Below are 20,056 nucleotides of genomic sequence, written 5' to 3'. Positions count from 1 at the left end.
GGCATTGCCTTTCTTTGGGATTTGACTGAAAACTGACCTTTTACTTCAATTAGATCTAGTTTAATACATTAGGTCTTATTAACATATGTAATACAAAAAAAAATGTTGCTTTTTAAAAAACCTATTTGTCCTCCAAAATTAGGCAGAAATTAGGGAGAAATGTAAGGAGAAATCTTTATTATATGTATATGTATTTAAGTATGGATGAATGAAGAGAAATAGGCTATAATAGTGACAATGACTACCATTAACTGAAAGCATTTCACAGGCATGGCCTGTAGCCTTTAGAGTAATCCCACCCTTCCCCCACTTAATAATGAAGAAACTGAGATAAACACCTGGAGCTAGTACCAAGGACTGTTTCTCTTCAAAGATCAAGCCTTTTCCATTGCAGATGTAGTCTCTGTATATTCAGGCCAAAATAACTCTTAAAACACTACTATTCTGAGACTATCTTATGTCCATCCACTGACACGTGGATTCCACAAGGAGATAAGCAGAGGATTATAACTCATTAAGTGGTTCCCAGGTGTTGCAAAGACCTTGCTGACCCCTTGCTAGTTGCTAATCACAGTCATAGACAACATTTCAGAGCAGCAATAAAACCTCTTGGAAACCCTCTGATTCATGGCCCTTACTTTGTTGCAGAAATGTCAGAGGGCCAGGCCGGTAACAGGATGTGTCCAAAGTGATAGCGAGCATGTGATGAACTGAGGCCAGGACTCCCTCTCAGCTTCTCCTCCACCCAGGGCCTCCCTTCCTGCCAAGGAGGGAATGCGCACAAGGGGCCCCGACTCTATGTCCCAACCACACAGAGAACAGGAGAGCAGTTCATGTTTATAAATGTTCCATCACATACAGAAGAATCACTGTGCAGGCCAGTCCTGCAGGGGCCCTTCCCACCAGAGCCTGCTGCACAGACCTCCGAGGGTGGGTGAAGCCCTGGACACTGTCCATGTTACCGTTCTTGTCACCCCACGTGGCTGCGGGAAAGCATCAGTTCCCTGGGGAAAACGCTGAACAGCAGACACTGTCCCAGCATCTGCTCTTCTCAAGAGATGCTCAAATGTGGGGAAGAAAGACAGGGCTGAGCTTCACCAGAAAGGGGAGGCCGTGAAAGAAACACCCCACCCTGGCCTGAGTCTCTGGAGTCTGATCTGGGCATCAGGAGGTGGACGTGACTAAGCTAAAGAGGAAAGCCTGAGATCTGTTTACTCCACATCGCACTTTCCACTTTCATGCATCATCTGCTTTTTAAAAAGTTCTTTATTTTAAACTTCTTCAAGACAGCACAGCACTATGGGCAAGCATGGAGTCTAGAGTTGTACAGAAACGAATCTGAACTTGAGTACTAAACTTTAAGGACAGCTGTTTCAATTCCCCAAGTTTTAGTTTTACCAGAAAACAATGAGGAATTTAACATCAAGGACACTCACAAAGAATAACTTACATACCTTCTTATGTGTGTTCTCACAAACGGATGAGAGAGAGAAAAATGATTTACATGTACACTCTGAAAAAATGGGAGCTGACGTTCTCACTGTTTCACATTTGCTTCCCCCTTTTCTTATGCAGTATTTGTAATGTAGTGTTAGTTGCTCAGTTGTGTCTGACTTTTTTGATTCCAGGGACTGTAGCCCACCAGGCTCCTTTGTCCATGGGATTCTCCAGTTAAGAATACTGGAGGGGATTCCATTCCCTTCTCCAGGGATCTTCCTGACCCAGGGATTGAACTTGGGTCTCCACATTGCAGGTAGATCCTTTACCATCTGAGCCACCAGCGAAGTCCAAATATTTGCTTTTCTATTGTTTTTTACTTTTTGGTTGTGCCATGTGACATGTAGGATCTTAGTTTCTTGACCAAGGATTGAACCCATGCCCCCTGCATTGAGAGCACAGTTTTAACCACTGGGCCATCACAATACAAACATCATTTAATATAAATCCAGTTCACTCCTGCTTCCTTGATACCGTAATCAGGAAGGGTTATTTTTGAATTCATACTGGATCTATTTCTGTGATGTTAACTCTTATCTTGCTGCTTTTGCTATTGTAATAACAATAATCCTGCCCACCTCTGAAGGGTTATAAGGAAGTGAAAGTAACACATCCCCTTGCCTGAGGCTGCTGCTTTATGAGATACTTGCAAGAATTAAATGGCCTTATATTTTGTTTCCTCACCTCCTCCTACCTCTGATCCAAAGAAGAACCTGGAAACAGGCCCCAACAAAATGGTTATTTTGAGGTGCTAACCTGTCATCTTCCCAGGCAGCTAACTCCTGAAATAAAGTCCCTTCCTTTTCTGATTGCACTCATCTCACACACTAGCAAAGTAATGCTCAAAATTCTCCGAGCCAGGCTTCAACAGTACATCAACTGTGAATATCCAGATGTTGAAGCTGGATTTAGAAAAGGCAGAGGATCCGGAGATCAAATTGCCAACATTCATCATCAAAAAAGCAAGAGAGCTCCAGAAAAACACTGACTTCTGCTTTATTGACTATACCAAAGCCTTTCACTCTGTGGATCACAACAAACTGTGGAAAATTCTGAAAGAGATGGGAATACCAGGCCACCTGACCTGCCTCTTGAGAAATCTGTATGCAGGTTAAGAAGCAACAGTTAGAACTGGACATGGAACAATGGACTGGTTCCAAATAGGAAAAGGAGTATGTCAAGACTGTATATTGTCACCCTGCTTATTTAACTTATATGCAGAGTACATCATGAGAAATGCCAGGTTGGATGAAACACAAGCTGGAATCAAGATTGCCAGAAGAAATATCAATAACTTCAGATATGCAGATGAAACAACCCTTATGGCAGAAAGCGGAGAAGAACTAAAGAGTCTCTTGATGAAAGTGAAAGAGGAGAGTGAAAAAGTTGACTTAAAACTCAACATTCAAAAACTAAGATTATGGCATCCAGTCCCATCACTTCATGGCATGTAGATAGGGAAACAATGGAATCAGTGACAGACTTTATTTTTTTGGATTCCAAAATCCCTGTAGATGGTGCCTGCAGCCATGAAATTAAAAGATGCTTACTCCTTGGAACGAAAGTTATGACCAACCTAGACAGCGTATTAAAAAGCAGAGACATTGCTGACAACGGTCTGGCTAGTCAAAGCTATGGTTTTTCCAGCTGTCATGTATGGATGTGAGAGTTGGACTATAAAGAAAGCTGAGTGCTGAAGAATTGACGCTTTTGAACTGTGGTGTTGGGGAAGACTCTTGAGAATCCCTTGGACTGCAAGGAGATCCAACCAGTCCATCCTAAAGGAGATCAGTCCTGAGTGTTCATTGGAAGGACTGATGTTGAAGCTGGAACTCCAATACTTTGGCCACCTGATGCAAAGAACTGACTCATTGGAAAAAACCCTGATGCTGGGAAAGATTGAAGGTGGGAGGAGAAGGGGACGACAGAGGATGAGATGGTTGGATGGCATCACCGACTCGATGGACATGAGTTTGAGTAGACTCTGGGAGTTGGTGATGGATAGGGAGGCCTGGTGTGCTGCAGTCCATGAGGTTGCAAAGAGTCAGCGACTGAACTGAACTGAACTGTCTCCACACCTTATTTCGGATTTACTAGCCTACTGTGTAGTGAGCAGATCGAGCTTGGTCTCGGTAACAATTCATTTCCACAGAAGCACAATCTCCCATCAACAACAATCCAGGAGAAAGAAGGGTTTCCCTGGTGGCTCAGCTGGTAAAGAATCTACCTGGCTTAGATCCCTAGTTGGGAAGATCCCCTGGAGAAGGGAACTGTTACCCACACCAGTATTTTGGCCTGGAGAATTCCAAGGACTGTATAGTCCATGGGGTCACAAAGAGTCAGACGCAGGACCATTAAACAAGTGATTATGTTCTGTTCATACCATCATAAAATGCTACTCACCTGATACAATCTATGATGTGCAAGCCCCTGTTCAAGCAAAATTACTAATGCCTCACCAAGTGAGTTTGGAGCCTTCAATACCATACTTTTAAAAGCCCATCCCAGCTTTTTCCTCACAGTATAAAAGAACAGACTGTACTGAATAGGCCTGGGGAGGGGAAGCCCTTCAACACTGTATTATTCACAGATTTTTATAACTCAAGAGAGTAATATAGTATTTATCAGCATTTAGTTTTTTCTTTCTTTTTGCCAAAGTATATCCTCTTATCAGGTAAGTTCAGTTTTCACCATTCATTCACCAATTTTATCTAAATTCCAACACAGGGTTTCATCTTGCCATTTTCTGTAAAATTCAATGCTATTTCTGAAAACAATCTCTCCCCCAGTAAAATAGGAAGAATTAAGAACAAATGTTAAACCATGCTATTTCCTTTAAATAAGAATAAGTCAAAACCAAGTGAAGAGAGAAACCTAGAGACTGAAAGGAACCAAGGAGGAGTGCATGGGGCAGACCTCATGTGGAGTCTGATTCAAACCAATAGTGAAGGAGATTTCTCAGTGAAGTGATTAGCAACAGGTAAATACTGACAAAAAGGTTGATAATATTGAGGAATTTGGGTTATTTTTCAGGTGAAATAATGTGTTTTTGTAAAGGCTTTTCTTAGTAAAACATTTTTGTATTAGTTGCTCAGTCATGTTTGACTCTGCAACTCCATGGACTATAGCCCCCAGGCTCCTCTATTCACAGAATTCTCCAGGCAAGAATACTGGGGTGGGTACATTCTTTCTCCAGGCTATCTTCCCAAGCCAGGAATCAAACCCAGTTCTCCTGCACTGAAAGCAGGTTCTTTACCATCTGAGCCACCAGGGAAGCTTTCAGTTTAGTTCAGTTCAGTCACTCAGTTGTGTCCGACTCTTTACCGGTCAACTAATCTGAGGTCTAGGATCTGCTCTAGAATAATCTGGGGTGGGGGGTGGGGCTGGCAGGGAGCAAGAGTAGAGATTCAGCAAGACTGGCCACCAGCTGAACCTGGCTGAAGCTGGGGATGGATACATGGGGGTTCATTACACTGTGCTCTCTAATTTTAGAAATTTTCATAACTGTAAACTAAGAAGTTAAAAGTGAATGAAACTTCACAAAATGAAACAATCCGCCCCGCAAAGAAGGGCATTCTGTGAGTGTCGTTATGACATCAGGATTGAACAGTAACATATATGCCTGCATTATTACCCAGGAGACCAGCATAAATATTAAGCAACACTGAATGATGTTTCAAACTTTGGAGGAAAAAAAAAAACTTTCAACAAACCATACTTCTATTTTAAACCAGTTTATCATTATTTGAAATTATGGAACTACTCAAAAGTCATTACTCACCTCTTCCAAAGCACAAGCCCTTATTACTTCTTCATACCGTTCTTTTTCATATTTCTTCCCAAATAAAATATTACTCCTCACAGTCCCTGGAAACACCCAGGGCTGCTGAGAAACATAGGCAATCCTCCCTTGCATGCTGACCTTCCCCTGGCTCAGGGGCAGCTCCCCCAGCACAGCGCTCAACAGTGAAGACTGAAACAGAGGGCAACACACACAAGTGAATAGGGTGCACTCAGGATGGAACACACCCCGCGGCACAGCCGGCCCCACCCTGGTGCTTCATAAACAATAGAATCCTTGTTTTGGAACAGGATAAAGCACAGACCTTGAAGTCTGGACAAAAGCAATTGAAAATAACACTACTGGTCAATGTAAATGAATGGTTAATAAAAAAATATTAATAAAATACTACAATCTCCTCTGCCCAAGAGGAGACCCCAAATGAAGTACTACATTCAGCAAAAACTAAGAATGTTTAACATTCTTAACTAGCAAAGCAGCCCAGCAGAGTGTGTATTTCACGCACATGATGTTTAATGCAGCTGTTCCTGCATCTGGGTATCCTTCACTTGACAAACACTTGTTCTTAAAAAGCTATGTGTGAAGAATATATACAAAAATTATTACTTAAATGAACTCTAAAGTGAGTCGTATCTAAAGAGCAAAAGTCCATCACAGAGAAAATCATCACCCTCTCCTGTACACATCTCACGTTGAGGTTTCTATATTTTATTGTTTCACAACACAGGAAGCTAAGTGCAAGTGCACATGTCCTTCAGATCTCTTATAACACACAGAAGTGACATATCTGTGTTTATACCATCAGTGTGTTCACCACACTGGACTGAGATAATCTGCCTGCATATCTGTCCTACTCTGGAATCTGGTTGTCTTTGGATGGCAGACTTGTCAGGGTTTTGCTCATGTCTGTATCTTTAGCTCCAGCACATGGCTGCACATTCACTACACGTGCACTGACAGGATCAAGTCAAATCACATGAGGAAATCCTCAGAGCTTCCCAGAAGAGCCTTTACCACTTCCAGACTTCCTGGAGGGGCCCCTGTGACAAAAAGAAGTCCCCATTGTCTCCATCCATCCTGAACAGCTATCACATCAATAATTTCCTTTATTGAGATGTCCAAACTCCCGACAATGGTTCCCAACTGTGCAACATGAAGCACCAAAAAGGGAAACTCTGTGTGTGTTTATCAAGATTTACTTGCCATGAAACCTTCTTACAAAACTAATAGTCCATGAAACACACTTAGAGAGACGCTATTCTAGACACACTTGATTCAAACTGAGTCACACTCAGCTCTGGGCTCCACTCTGAGGATTTAACAGGGGCTGTGGTATTGCATCAAGCTGACAAAAGGCATCACAACTTACCTTTCCTGAGCCCACAGGTCCAACCACAGCTAATAGTTCACCGGGTCTGACAGTGAAGGAAAGTCCTTGTAGGGTTGGGGTTCCTGATGCCTACAAATTAAATTTCATAAAAATGTGCACATTTCAATAAAGTAACATACATTACTTCAGAAAGTACAGAAAATTGATAAGCTAATGTAATTCATACTTTTCTCCTTCCTATTTTAAGATACTATGTTCTAGAGGGCTTTATATCCAATTGTACATATCTCTTTGGGAGTTTGAACGGTTTTAGTTGCCTTTAACAAGGCGCATTCTTTTATCAGATTTCCATAAGGACATAGCTCTAGACACCCACAGAATTTAAGTAGTAGAAACAGCAAGGTATCTGCCTTAAATGCAAACTGAATGATACATCTGAGATAATTAAAATAATGTACTTAATAGAACATTCGGGGGGGGGTGGTGGTTAATCACTTATAAGTTTTCATCATAAACCTTGGCTTTAACTATCTCACTAAACTCCAAAGGTGGCAGCATAAGCTCCTGGCATGCCTTTGATATTTTTCAGTGGCTCTGTCTTATCTGACTCTTTGAGACCATATGGACTACAGCATGCCAGGCTTCCCTGTCCTTCACTATCTCCCAGAACTTGCTCAAACTCACGTCCATTGAGTCAGTAATGCCATTCAACCATCTCATCCTCTGTCATCCCCTCCTCCTCCTGCCTTCAATCTTTCCCAGCATTAGGATCTTTTCTAATGAGTCAGCTCTTCACATCAGGTGGCCAAAGTATTGGCGCTTCAGCAGCAGTACTTCTAATGAATATTCAGGATTGATTTCCTTAAGGATTTACTGGTTTGATCTCCTTACAGTCCAAGGGACTCTCAAGAGTCTTCTCCAACACCACAGTTCAAAAGCATCAATCCTTTGGTGTTTAACCTTCTTTCTGGTCCAACTCTAACATCCATCTATGACTACTGGAAAAACCATAACTTTGACTGTACAAAAGTTTGTTGGCTAAGTAATGTCTCTGCTTTTTAATATGTTGTCTAGGTTGGTCATAACTTTTCTTTTAAGGAGTGAGCATCTATTAATTTCGTGGGTGCAGTCACCATCTGCAGTGATTTTGGAGCCCAAGAAGATAAAGGCTGTCACTCTTTCCATTTTTTCCCCATCTATTTGCCATGAGGTAATGAGACCAGATGTCATGATCTTCAGTTTTTGTTTTTGTTTTTTTTTCTCTTGTCTTGGAAAAAATTTTATTTTATTTATTTTTTAATTTTTTCCATTTATTTTTATTAGTTGGAGGCTAATTACTTTACAATATTGTAGTGGTTTTTGTCATACATTGACATGAATCAGCCATGGATTTACATGTATTCCCCATCCCGATCCCCCCTCCCACCTCCCTCTCCACACGATTCCTCTAGGTCTTTCCAGTGCACCAGGCCCGAGCACCTATCTCATACTTCCAGGCTGGGCTGGTGATCTGTTTCACCCTAGATAATACACATGTTTCGATGTTGTTCTCTCGAAACATCCCACCCTCGCCTTCTCCCACAGAGTCCAAAATTCTGTTCTGTACATCTGTGTCTCTTTTTCTGTTTTGCATATAGGGTTATCGTTACCATCCTTCTAAATTCCATATCTATGTGTTAGAGCCCTCAGATTGGGAGAAAATAATAGCAAACGAAGCAACAGACAAAGGATTAATCTGAAAAACATACAAGCAACTCCTGCAGCTCAATTCCAGAAAAATAAATGACCCAATCAAAAAATGGGCCGAAGAACTAAACAGACATTTCTCCAAAGAAGACATACAGATGGCTAACAAACACATGAAAAGATGCTCAACATCACTCATTATTAGAGAAATGCAAATCAAAACCACAATGAGGTACCATTACACACCAGTCAGGATGGCTGCTATCCAAAAGTCTACAAGCAATAAATGCTGGAGAGGGTGTGGAGAAAAGGGAACCCTCTTACACTGTTGGTGGGAATGCAAACTAGTACAGCCGCTATGGAGAAGAGTGTGGAGATTTCTTAAAAAACTGGAACTAGAATTGCCATATGACCCAGCAATCCCACTCCTGGGCATACACACTGAGGAAACCAGATCTGAAAGAGATACATGCACCCCAATGTTCATCGCAGCACTATTTATAATAGCCAGGACATGGAAGCAACCTAGATGCCCATCAGAAGATGAATGGATAAGGAATCTGTGGTACATATACACCATGGAATATTACTCAGCCATTAAAAAGAATACATTTGAATCAGTTCTAATGAGATGGATGAAACTGGAGCCCATTATACAGAGTGAAGTAAGCCAGAAAGATAAAGACCAATACAGATCTTCGTTTTTTGAATGTTGAGTTTTCAGCCAACTTTTTCCGTCTCCTCTTTCCCTTTCATCAAGAGGCTCTTTAGTTCCTCTGCTTTCTGCCATAAGGATGGTGTTTTCTGCATATCTGAAGTTATTAATAATTCTCCCTGCAATCTTGATTCTAGCTTATGGTTCATCCAGCCCAGAATTGTTCATGATGTACCCTGCATAGAAGTTAAATAAGCAGGGTGACAACATACACCCTGACATACTCCTTTCCTAATCTGCAATCAGTTGGTTGTTCCATGTTTGCTTCTAACTGTTGCTTTTTCACCTGCATACAGATGTTGTAGGAGGCAAGTAAGGTAGTCTAGCATTCCCATTTTTTTAAGAATTTCCCACAGTTTGTTGTGATCCACACAGTCAAAGACTTTAGTGTTGTTAATGAAGCAGATGTTTTTCTGGAATTCTCTTGCTTTTCTATGATCTAATGGACATTGGTAATTTAATCTCTGGTTCCTCTGACTTTTCTAAACCCAGTTGGAACATCTGTAAGTTCTCCGTTCACACACTGTTGAAGCCTAGCTTGCAGAAGTTTGAACATTACTTCACTTGCATGTGAAATGAGTGCAATTGTGTAGTAGTTTGAACATTCTTTGGCAGTACCCTTCTTTGGGATTGGAATGAAAACTGACCTTTTCCAGTCCTGTGGCTCAGGCTGAGTTTCCCATATTTGCTGGCATATTGAATAAAGCACTTTAACAGCATCATCTTTTAGGATTTTAAATAGCTCAGCTGGAATTTTATCAGCTTCACTAGGTTTGTTCCTAGTGATGCTTCCTAAATCCCACTTAACTTCTTATTCCAGGATGTCTGGCTCTGGTGAGTGATCACACCATTGTGGTTACCTGGATCATTAAGATGTTTTTTGGTATAGTTCTTCTATAGTTCTTCTGTGTATAGTTCTTCTAAGTCCTCTTCTTAATATCTTCTGCTTCTGTTAGGTCCATAGAATTTCTGTCCTTTTTTGTGTCTATCTTTGCATGAAATGTTCCCTTGTTATCTCGAATTTTCTTGAAGAAATCTATAGTCTTTCTCATTCTATTGTTTTCCTCTATTTCTTTGAATTGTTCACTTAGGAAGGCTTTCTTATCTCTCCTTGCTATTCTTTGGAACTCTGCATTCAGATGGGTATATATTTCCTTTCCTCCTTTGCCTTTAGCTTGTCTTCTTTTCTCAGCTATTTGTAAGGCCTCCTCAGACAACCATTTTGCCTTTTTGCATTTCTTTTTCTTGGGGATGATTTTGATCACTGCCTCCTGTACAATGTTACAAAACTGTCCATAGTTCTTCAGGCACTCTATCAGATCTAATCCCTTGAATATATTTCTCACTTCCACTGTATAACTGTAAGGGACTTGATTTAGGTTATATCTGAATTGCCTAATGGTTTTCCCTACTTTCTTCAATTTAAGCCTGAATTTTGCAATAAGGAGTTCATGACCTGAGCCATAGTCAGCTACCAGTCTTGTTTTTGCTGACTGTAGAGAGCTTCTCCACCTTTGACTGCAAAGAATATAATCAATTGATTTCAGTATTGACCATCTAGTGATATCCATGTGTAGATTCTTCTCTTGTGTTGTTGGAAGAGGATGTTTGCTATGACCAGTGAGTTCTCTTGTCAAAACTCTGTTAGCCTTTGCCCTGCTTCATTTTGTACTCCTAGGCCAAACTTTCCTGTTACTCCAGGTATCTTTTGACTTCCTACTTTTGCATTCCAGTCCCCTATTGTGAAAAAAAAAAAACTTTTTTTTTTTCTTTTTTACGTTAGTACTAGGTCATATAGGTCATCATAGAACTGTTCAACTTCAGCTTCTTTAGCATTATTGGTTGGGGCACAGACTTGGATTACTGTGATATTGAATGGTTTGCCTTGAAATCAAACAGAGATCATTCTGTTGTTTTTGACATTGCACCCAATTACTGCATTTTGGACTTTTCTGTTGACTATGAGGGCTGTGGGCTTCCCTGGTGGCTCAGATGGTAAAGCGTCTGCCTGCAATGCAGGAGACCTGCGTCTGATAGCCAGATCAGGAAGACCATCTGGAGAAGGAAATGGCAGCCCACTCTAGGACTCCTGCCTGGAAAGTTCCATGGATGGAGGAACCTGGTGGGCTACAGTCCATGGGGTTGCAAAGAGTTAGACATGACTGATTGACTTCATTTCATTTCACTTTGTGAGGGCTACTCCATTTCTTCTAAGGGATTCTTGCCCACAGTAGTAGATATAATGGTCATCTGAATTAAATTCACCCATTCCGGTTCATTTTAGTTCTCTGATTCCTAAAATGTTGTTCACTCTTGTCATCTCCTATTTGACCACTTCTAATTTACCTTGGTTCATGACCTAACATTGCAGGTTCCTAAGCAATACTGTTCTTTACAGCATCAGACTTTAATTTCACCACCAGACACATCCACAGCAGGGCATTGTTTCCTCTTTGGCCCAGCCTCTTCTTTCCTTCTCGAGTTATTTCTCCACTGATCTCCAGTAATATATTAGCCACCCACCAACCTGGGAAGTTCATCTTTCAGTGTCATTTCTTTTTTTGCCTTTTCATACTGCTCATGGGGTTCTCAAGGCAAGATTACTGAAGTGGTTTGCCATTCCCTTCTCCAGTGGACCACTTTCTGTCAGAACTCTCCACCATGACCCATCCATCTTGGGTGGCCCTACATGGCACAGCTCATAGTTTCATTGAGTTAGACAAGGCTGTGTTCCACATGATCAGTTTGGTTAATTTTCTGTGAATGTGGTTTTTATTCTGTCTGCCTCTGATGGATGAGGATAAGAGGCTTGTGCAAGCTTCCTGGTGGGAGGGAGTGGCTGTGGGGGAATCTGGGTCTTGCTCTAGTAGGTGGGGCCAAGCTCAGTAAATCATTAATCCAATTTTCTACTGATGGGTGGGGCTTTGTTCCCATAGTTTGGCCTGAAGGGTAATGGCTTTCCTTCAAAAGGACTTATGCCAACATGTCAAGGCTCCCAGGTCTGTTGTTGTCAGTCCTCTGACCTGGCAGCAGGCTACTGTCAACCCATGTCTCCTCTGGAGACTTCCAGACACTCACAGAGAAGTCTGGCTCATTATCCTGTGGAGTCACTGCTCCTTTCTCCTGGGTCCTGGTGTGCACAAGGTTTTGCTGTGTCCTCAAAGAGTCTGTTTCTTTGAGGGTTTTCAGTCCTTTTGCCGGATGCCCAGGTTAGGAAATCTAGAAAGGTTGTGGGCCAGGTTGTGGGCCCTAGAACTTTTGCAACACTGCAAGAACTTCTTTGGTATAATTGTTCTCCAGTTTGTGGGTTGTCTGCAAGGCGGCTCTATAGTGGCACTAATGGTGACCTCCCCCAAGAGGACTTATGCCTTTGCTGATTTCTGGGTTGTCTCACCCACCACCATTTTACCATTTTTGCTTTTCCCTGCTTTCATCATCTATGTAACTAATTCCCTGTAGGAATTCCCTCTCCTGTGGTTAGGGTTCTGTTTTCCTGACTGGTCCACACTGATACAGGAGGATATGCACAGAGGACCGGAGACCATAGTGATGGAAATGTTTCAGTCATGGGTAAAGGGGACAGCAATTCATGTGCAATTTTGAGAGCGGACCCTTTTTGTTTTTTCTGTTTGCCAGAAAGTCATAAATAAACCAAGTGTTGGAAAATCACCAGTATCCCTATCAGCTTCCACACTGTGCAACCCTTAAACTAGGAATCACTGGTGCTCATGATGCCCACCTGCTGTCTCTCCACTGCCTGTGGCTGCCACCCAAGTAGCCAGAACCATCCAGAAGCTCAGGATGGGGGAGCGCCCACCCTACCCCACAGCAAAGATCCAGATCACCCAGTATATAATAAAATGATAATCAAGGCAAAAAATGTACACTGATTTCCCAAAGCATCTTGTCTTTAATAAATAGTTGTGCATTCATTAGTTAACCCATTCCACACTGCAGCATTTTGTCCCTCCAATCCTGTAAAATCCAACATTAGAAACACATGAACTTTAAATTCAAACATATGTCCTTTTAAATTCAATCATATGTACTTTAAATTATTAGAATAGTACTTTGAAAGCTCTCTTGAAAATGAAATAAAAAGCAACGTGTCAAACTTCTTAGGCTGATTTTACACTTAATCTCCATTAGCTGCAAACCTTATTCCCTATTTTCAGAATTTTTGTAACATAATCTCAGTCAATGATCAAATCACATTTTACACCATGTGTAAAACCACAACATTCTCCAATAAATCTGTCTTCGGTTGTCAATTAGTAGTCATGATGATCTTGGAATGGAGGACTTGTTACCTTTTCCCAAGAAGCAGTGCAATCTTTCACATCCACTATCGTTTCACCATCTGATGGTAGCTGACTGGTGAGCTGTGATATCTCATCAAGTAATAGAAAGTTCTACAGAAAAAAGGAAAAACAGTTTAAGTTGCAAGAACAAAGCACAAACAAAAATTATTGCTTTCCTGGAATTTGCAATAAAAGACTTTATACAGCCTACATATCATTTTGCCAGCTGTACTTAAAGTAGTTTTGTTTCATATCAGAACATACTAAATAATATACATTCTATAGAACAATATATATCATATGGAATATACAATCATGTAATATAGTATATATGTATACATAGTGTTTTATATACATATACATGTATAAATATGTAAATATATTTGTATAGAAAGCACATATAAGAATACTTCACATATAAATATTGTTGTCTAATCACTCAGTTATGTTGCCTCTTTTGAGCAACATTGGGATTTTTGGGATTTTTCAGGCAAGAATACTGGAATGGGTTTCCATTTCCCCTGCAGGGGATCTTCTTGACCCAGGGATCAAACCTGCATCACTTGCATCTCCTGCACCTCTTGCATCTCCTGCACTGAAAGGATTCTTTACCACTGCACCACTTGGGAAGCCATATAAACATATATACAAAATAAAGATTTCCTGGCCATGAGCAAAGTTATAACTTTCTCAACAAGTGAACTAGTTCCTCCTTAAAGGGAAAATATGACTCCAAACTCCAACAGTTAAGAACCTGGACACTTTTTATTGCTTAACTTTTGAGTTACTAACAACAAATAGCTGAGCTGATAGGAAATGATTCCATAAATATTTCCTGAATCCCACCATGTGTCAAGCATTATTAAGCACACTGCTAGGAACAGAGAGAGGAAGGCCATGCCCAAGCCTTCAAGTATCAAGTGGCACAGGACAGGCTGGGGACACGAAACCAAAGGCAGAGATACCAAACAAAAATCCCAGCTATGCCTGTTTTGCCTCATGGTCTTTTCCTGGGCACTTAAGCACACTTTGCCTTTCTCCTCATGTGTGTTAGGTCAGTATCACTGCTTTTCATTAACTATCACTTAAGTCATTGTTCTAAAAATAAAATACTCTTAAATTTCCATCTCTTAAGAAATATTTTACAAGTATCTTTTCACAATCACTGTCACTTCTCCCTAGTCACTGCCCTCTCTCCTCCTCTAGAGTAGGAATGGGTGCAGCTCCCACTTTTCGTGATTTTTCACACCACTTAGCAGCTATTCAGTGGAATATAGCTGAATAAAACCAAGTCCTGAGAACCACTACAAAACTAATATAATCTTATGCAGGAAAATTCCCTCTTGCCCTTCAAATGCTAGACATCATTCAGTGAGAAAAGCTACTATGATAGAGAAATTGAGTAAACAACCAAGACAACCCCAGTGCCACCTCCTCCTGCAAGAACTGTGAATGTGTGGCAGAGACTGTTGGCTGTCCTCAAAATCTGTTCTTCCTGAATGCCGGATTTTAGCTGCACCTGGCAACCTGGAAGGAAGGCCTCTCTCTCCAGCCTTCTGAGAAAATAGGTGCAGCCACATGACTAAATCCAGGTCGATGGAAAGTGGCAATGCCCAAGACCTTGCTCCACCCACCCCACCCCAAGCCTGGGCTTTGAAGGCTGCCAACTTGATCAAGGCCATACACAGTGGGGTAACAAGAGTCTGGGACTTCCCTCATGGTGCAGTGGATAAGAATCTGCCTGCCAATTCAGGAGACAGGGATTTGATCCCTGGCCCAGAACATTCTACATGCCACAGAGCAACTAAGCCCATGTATCACAGATACTGAGTCCAAGCTCCAGAGCCCATGTGCCACAACTACCAAAGCCTGTGCACCTAGAGACCATGCTCCACAACAAGAGGTCACGGCAATGAGGAGCACGCTTGTTGCAACTAGAGAAAGCAGCAATAAAGACCCAGCACAGCCAAAAAAATTAATTAAATTTATTTTTTTAAAAGAATTTGGGCCCCTGGTACCATGGAGGATGATACTAACCACATAACTTGTTATGGGGTGAACAGCATCCCCACAAAAAAGTGTGCTGAAATCCTAACAGTGAGAACTGGACATGGAACAACAGACTGGCTCTGAATAGGGAAAGGAGTCTGTCAAGGCTGTATATTGTCACCATGCTTGTTTAACCTATTTGCAGAGTACATCATGAGAAACGCTGGGCTGGAGGAAGCACAAGCTGGAATCAAGATTGCCAGGAGAAATATCAATAACCTCAGATATGCAGATGACACCACCCTTACGGCAGAAAGTGAAGAAGAACTAAAGAGCCGCTTGCTGAAAGTGAAAAAAGAGAGTGAAAAAGTTGGCTTAAAGCTTAACATTCAGAAAACTAAGATCATGCCATCCAGTCCCATCACTTCATGACAAATAGATGGGGAAACAGTGGGTGATTTTATTTTTGGGGCTCCAAAATCATTGCAGATGGTGACTGCAGCCATGAAATTAAAAGATGCTTACTCCTTGGAAGGAAAGTTATGACCAACCTAGACAGCATATTAAAAAGCAGAGACATTACTTTGCCAACAAAGGTCTGTCTAATCAAGGCTATGGTTTTTCCAGTAGTCATGTATGGATGTGAGAGTTAGACTATAAAGAAAGCTGAGTGCCAAAGAATTGATGCTTTTTAACTATGGTGTTGGAGAAGACTCTTGAGAGTCCCTTGGACTGCAAGGAGATCCAACCAGTCCATCCTAAAGGAAATCAGTCCTGAATGTTCATTGGAAGGACTGATGTTGAAGCTGAAACTCCAATACTTTGGCTACCTGATGTGAAGAGCTGACTCATTGGAAAAGCCCCTGATGCTGGGAAAGATTGAAGGCGGGAGGAGAAGGGGACAATAGAGCATGAGATGGTTGGATGGTATCACCGACTCAGTGGATATGAGTTTGAGTAAACTCCGGGAGTTGGTGATGGACAGGGAGGCCTGTTGTGCTGCAGTCTGTGGGGTCTCAAAGAGTCAGACACAACTGAACAATTGAACTTAACTAAACCTCAAAATATGACTTGTTTAAAAACAGGATTGTTGCAGATGTAATCAGTTAAGGTGAGATCACACCAGAGTAGGGTGGGCCCTGAATCCAATATGGTTGGTGTCCTTATAAGAAAAGAAACCCAGAGACACACACAGAAGGAGAAAATGCCCACGTGATGATAGAGACAGAGGCTGAAGTGATTGCTATTACAAGCCAAGAAAGGCCAAGGTTTTTCTGCAACCACCTAAGTTAACAGAGGCAAAGAAGGATTTCTTCCAGGATTCACAGAAATCATGACTCTTCTGACACCTTGATTTCAGTCTTCTAGGCTCTAGGACTGAGAAACAATTAATTTCTGGGGTTTTAAGCACCTATTTGTGGTACTTGGTTATGGCAGCCTCAGGAAACCCAAACACAGCATTAAAGGACACTCACATGAGAGAAAAATAAACTGTGTAAGCAGCTTTAACATAGGTAATTCCAGGACTCATAGGCAAACCAAGTCCTAATCAACACAGGGGAAATCTGAAATAAGTCTTTGAGGATTTTGAGGAAGAAAACAACACATAAATAGTAAACTGTGTGCTTAGTCGCTCAGTTGTGTCCTACTTTTTGGGACCCCATGGGTTGTAGCCTACCAGGCTTCTCTGTCCATGGAGATTCTCCAGGCAAGAATATTGGAGTGGGTGGCTTATTCTTTCTCCAGGGGATCTTCCTGACCCAGGAGTCAAACTGGGGTCTCCTGCATTGCAGGCAGATTCTTTATCGGCTGAGCTACCAGGGAAGCCCCAAATAGTAACCTACTACCCTACAAATCATAAATACCCCTGAAGCATTTAACTTCAGAATATCATGTCCCAAAGTCACAAATGTGATTGGAATCTTCTGCTGCAAAAGAACAAGTTGTAAAAACTGAATATGAAAACCTGCTTCTATGCAGGAAAAGTTAGATGAGATCCTTGCATTTCTCTCAAAGACCAGCTGGTGGGAGATGCAATCCACTCACTCCTTCCTCCCCTCATCCAAGCTCACTGAGAATCTGAACACTGGGTACACCTACTCCTATCCACCCCAAGCCTGTGTCCAGAAGGAAGCAGGCCGCATGGACGGTGGTCTGAGGACTTCTCTGCAGACTCTCAACCACTGCTGCCTGAGTCCTCTCTCCACACCACCTCTCCCATCATCAGCCAGGTATCAGTTCTCACCTGTTCTGCCACTGTTTCTACCCTTCCACTTCTTTCCTCTTGAAACAACATAATTTCAGAATCTCACTCACTATTAATCATTGTAAATACTAATACAACTTTTCTTTTTTCTGGCTCCTTCCCCAGCCCTCCCCAACCCCATCAAACTGACCCCAACACCACTCCCTCCTGATCTCCTTACACACCTCCAAAAGTGTCCACCACACTTAACAGCCTCCAGTGACCTGTCAGCACCTAAGTCCACACTCTCCAGGTGGCCTCTGTCTGGACACCCTGAGCGCTGACCCACCTATCCCTCCAGTCCATCTCAAATGCTAATCCTCCTGGGAACCAGCTCAGGACATTCCAGGTTGGCATCACCCTCCCTAATTTTGAATCCGCAGAGGGATAATAAGTCACGAAGAGGGGCGACACTATGTCATTCACACACTTACACAGTCCCAACTCCAACTAAGATCAAGCTTTGCACAGATTGACCAATTCATGGGTAAGATAATGAACAGACTGTAGGGCTGGTTCAAATCAGTCCAATCATTGACTGCATGGCTATAACCTTACACAGCTGAGCTAACACAGCAACCAAAGGTTACACATGTATATTATACATCTTGTCTAGACAGAAATTCCAATTTTAGCTTAAGCATGCTACCATGACAAAAAAAAAATATCCAGTATGTACACAGTAGAAATTTCCAACTTTCAAAAAAAATAAGGTAAAGAATAAGCATGTCCTAAATGAAGAATTAAATCTATTGAGCACTTGTCCACAAATAATAGGACTGAGTAGGGAAAGACATCACAGTCTTCCAGGAATTAAATGAGACTCCACTCAGCACATGACCAGCTTGTAAAGGTGCAGAAGTGCTGGCTGGATTTTTCTCAAGGACTCAAGGTAATGAAAAAGCTGAAATTAAATTGCTGTTAGACCCATGATGTGCAGACCCAGAACTGGTCACGTGGGAAAGTATTAACACCAGAACTGCAGCCAAAATGACTGACTTCCCAGTAGCATAATGGAAAACCTGCTCTGTGAACAATATAATTTTAGACACATTTTACTGGATGTAAAAGTCACTGAAGACTTTCAGTGCTTCAAAGTTAAGACAAGATATTTACAATCCTATTGGAGTCATTCAATGACAAGACTTGCAGTCCCTTTCCTTATTCAGAGAAAAACAGAGGGACTTCTTGAGCCTGTAAGATCATAATAAATCTTCAAATTCTTTATATGAAAAAGGAAATTGAAAAGCATGTATAAATAAGACAAGAAACTTTGAAGCCCATTTGTAGGTCTGCCTGTGGGTATGAACCATCGCACCCTCTCCAAGGTGGGCAGGGGTGGTGGGTTTCCTTCCTAGGGCTCCCAGACATGACCTGAGCAGAAATCCTGGATGATGAACTATCCAGTCTACTGAGTGCCAGGCTGCAGGAGGCAGTGGGGCAGCAGGGCTCAACACCACACTGTGTTCTAAACTTGACACTCCCACCACGTCTCCAGCCCATCTGTGGTCAAATCTTGCCAAGTTTTGACCACCTGGTCAGTAAACTCAGCTGACCTTTTCTCCCACTTCTGCCCTTTTCACCTTCTAGTTGGGCATTATCACAATCTAAGTGAGAGGCAGGGAAAGGAAGAAAACGAATATCTCATCATTGCCTGTTACTTGTTAGATAACAGGACAGAAGGCTGAATCAGGCCCATGGCTGGTCAGTCAGGTGGGTCTTAGAATAAAACTGAAAACACTGAGGTACTTCACAGCCTCTCAGAATTCAAAACCAAGTTCATGCTTTTCTCCTCCCCAAATTTGGTTCTCTTACAGTATTTATTTTAGTGAATCCAGGTGATTTTGCAGCCTGAAAACCAAAAGCAGCCCAAGATTCACCTCTCCCTCCTCTCATACCCAACTCAAGATGTGCCCTGAGTGGCTCTCAAATCTGGCCAAGGCCATTTCACCCTAAGCTAAAGCACATCATACTTTTCCTGGGCCATGCACAGCACTAAGCTCTTGATGCTTTTCCCTGTCTCTGCTCTGGGTCCCCATCCCACTTCCCTGACTTGTTTCCCAGGCTGCAGCCACAGTGAGCTTTGAGATAAGAAAAACTTTGATGTTACCTGTGGAGTCCTGTATAAAGTCAAAATCACTCAGCCATGTCTGACTCTTTGCAGCCTCATGGATGATACAGTCCATGGACTTCTCCAAGCCAGAATACTGGAGTGGGCAGCCTTTCCCTTCTCCAACCCAGGGGTTGAACACAGGTGTCCCACATTGCAGGCAGTTTGTTTACCAGCTGAGCCACCAGGGAAACTCAGAATATTGAAGTGGGTAGTCTATCCCTTCTCCAGCAGATCTTTCCGACCTAGGAATCAACCCAGGGTCTCCTGCATTGCAGGTGGATTTTTATCAGCTGAGCTACCAGGGAGGCTTAACAGTCCCCTGCTCAAGCCTCTCACTCTCTATTCTGCAGCCTCAGACATTTTTGGTTCCTCAAATGC

At 42.0% G+C, this 20,056-nt stretch overlaps 2 protein-coding genes across 2 annotated transcripts in view; one reads left to right on the top strand and one right to left on the bottom strand.

Annotated features, from left to right (window-relative positions):
• Positions 1–20,056, top strand: part of LOC122447240 (ATP-binding cassette sub-family C member 4-like) — a 914,448-nt gene that overhangs the window by 302,716 nt on the left and 591,676 nt on the right. The window lies entirely within an intron of this gene.
• Positions 1–20,056, bottom strand: part of LOC122447592 (ATP-binding cassette sub-family C member 4-like) — a 160,581-nt gene that overhangs the window by 111,600 nt on the left and 28,925 nt on the right. Inside the window, exons 9-11 of the mRNA XM_043478289.1 lie at positions 13,341–13,442; positions 6,669–6,758; positions 5,279–5,470 (exon numbers count right to left, since the gene is read on the bottom strand). Coding sequence (XP_043334224.1) covers positions 5,279–5,470; positions 6,669–6,758; positions 13,341–13,442 — 384 coding nt within the window. The remainder of the gene's footprint in view (positions 1–5,278; positions 5,471–6,668; positions 6,759–13,340; positions 13,443–20,056) is intronic.

The sequence above is a fragment of the Cervus canadensis genome, chromosome 9 (assembly GCF_019320065.1).
Source record: "Cervus canadensis isolate Bull #8, Minnesota chromosome 9, ASM1932006v1, whole genome shotgun sequence".
NCBI lineage: Eukaryota > Metazoa > Chordata > Mammalia > Artiodactyla > Cervidae > Cervus > Cervus canadensis.
Note: the sequence above shows the minus strand (reverse complement) of the source record. Positions and strands in the feature narration are given on the sequence as shown.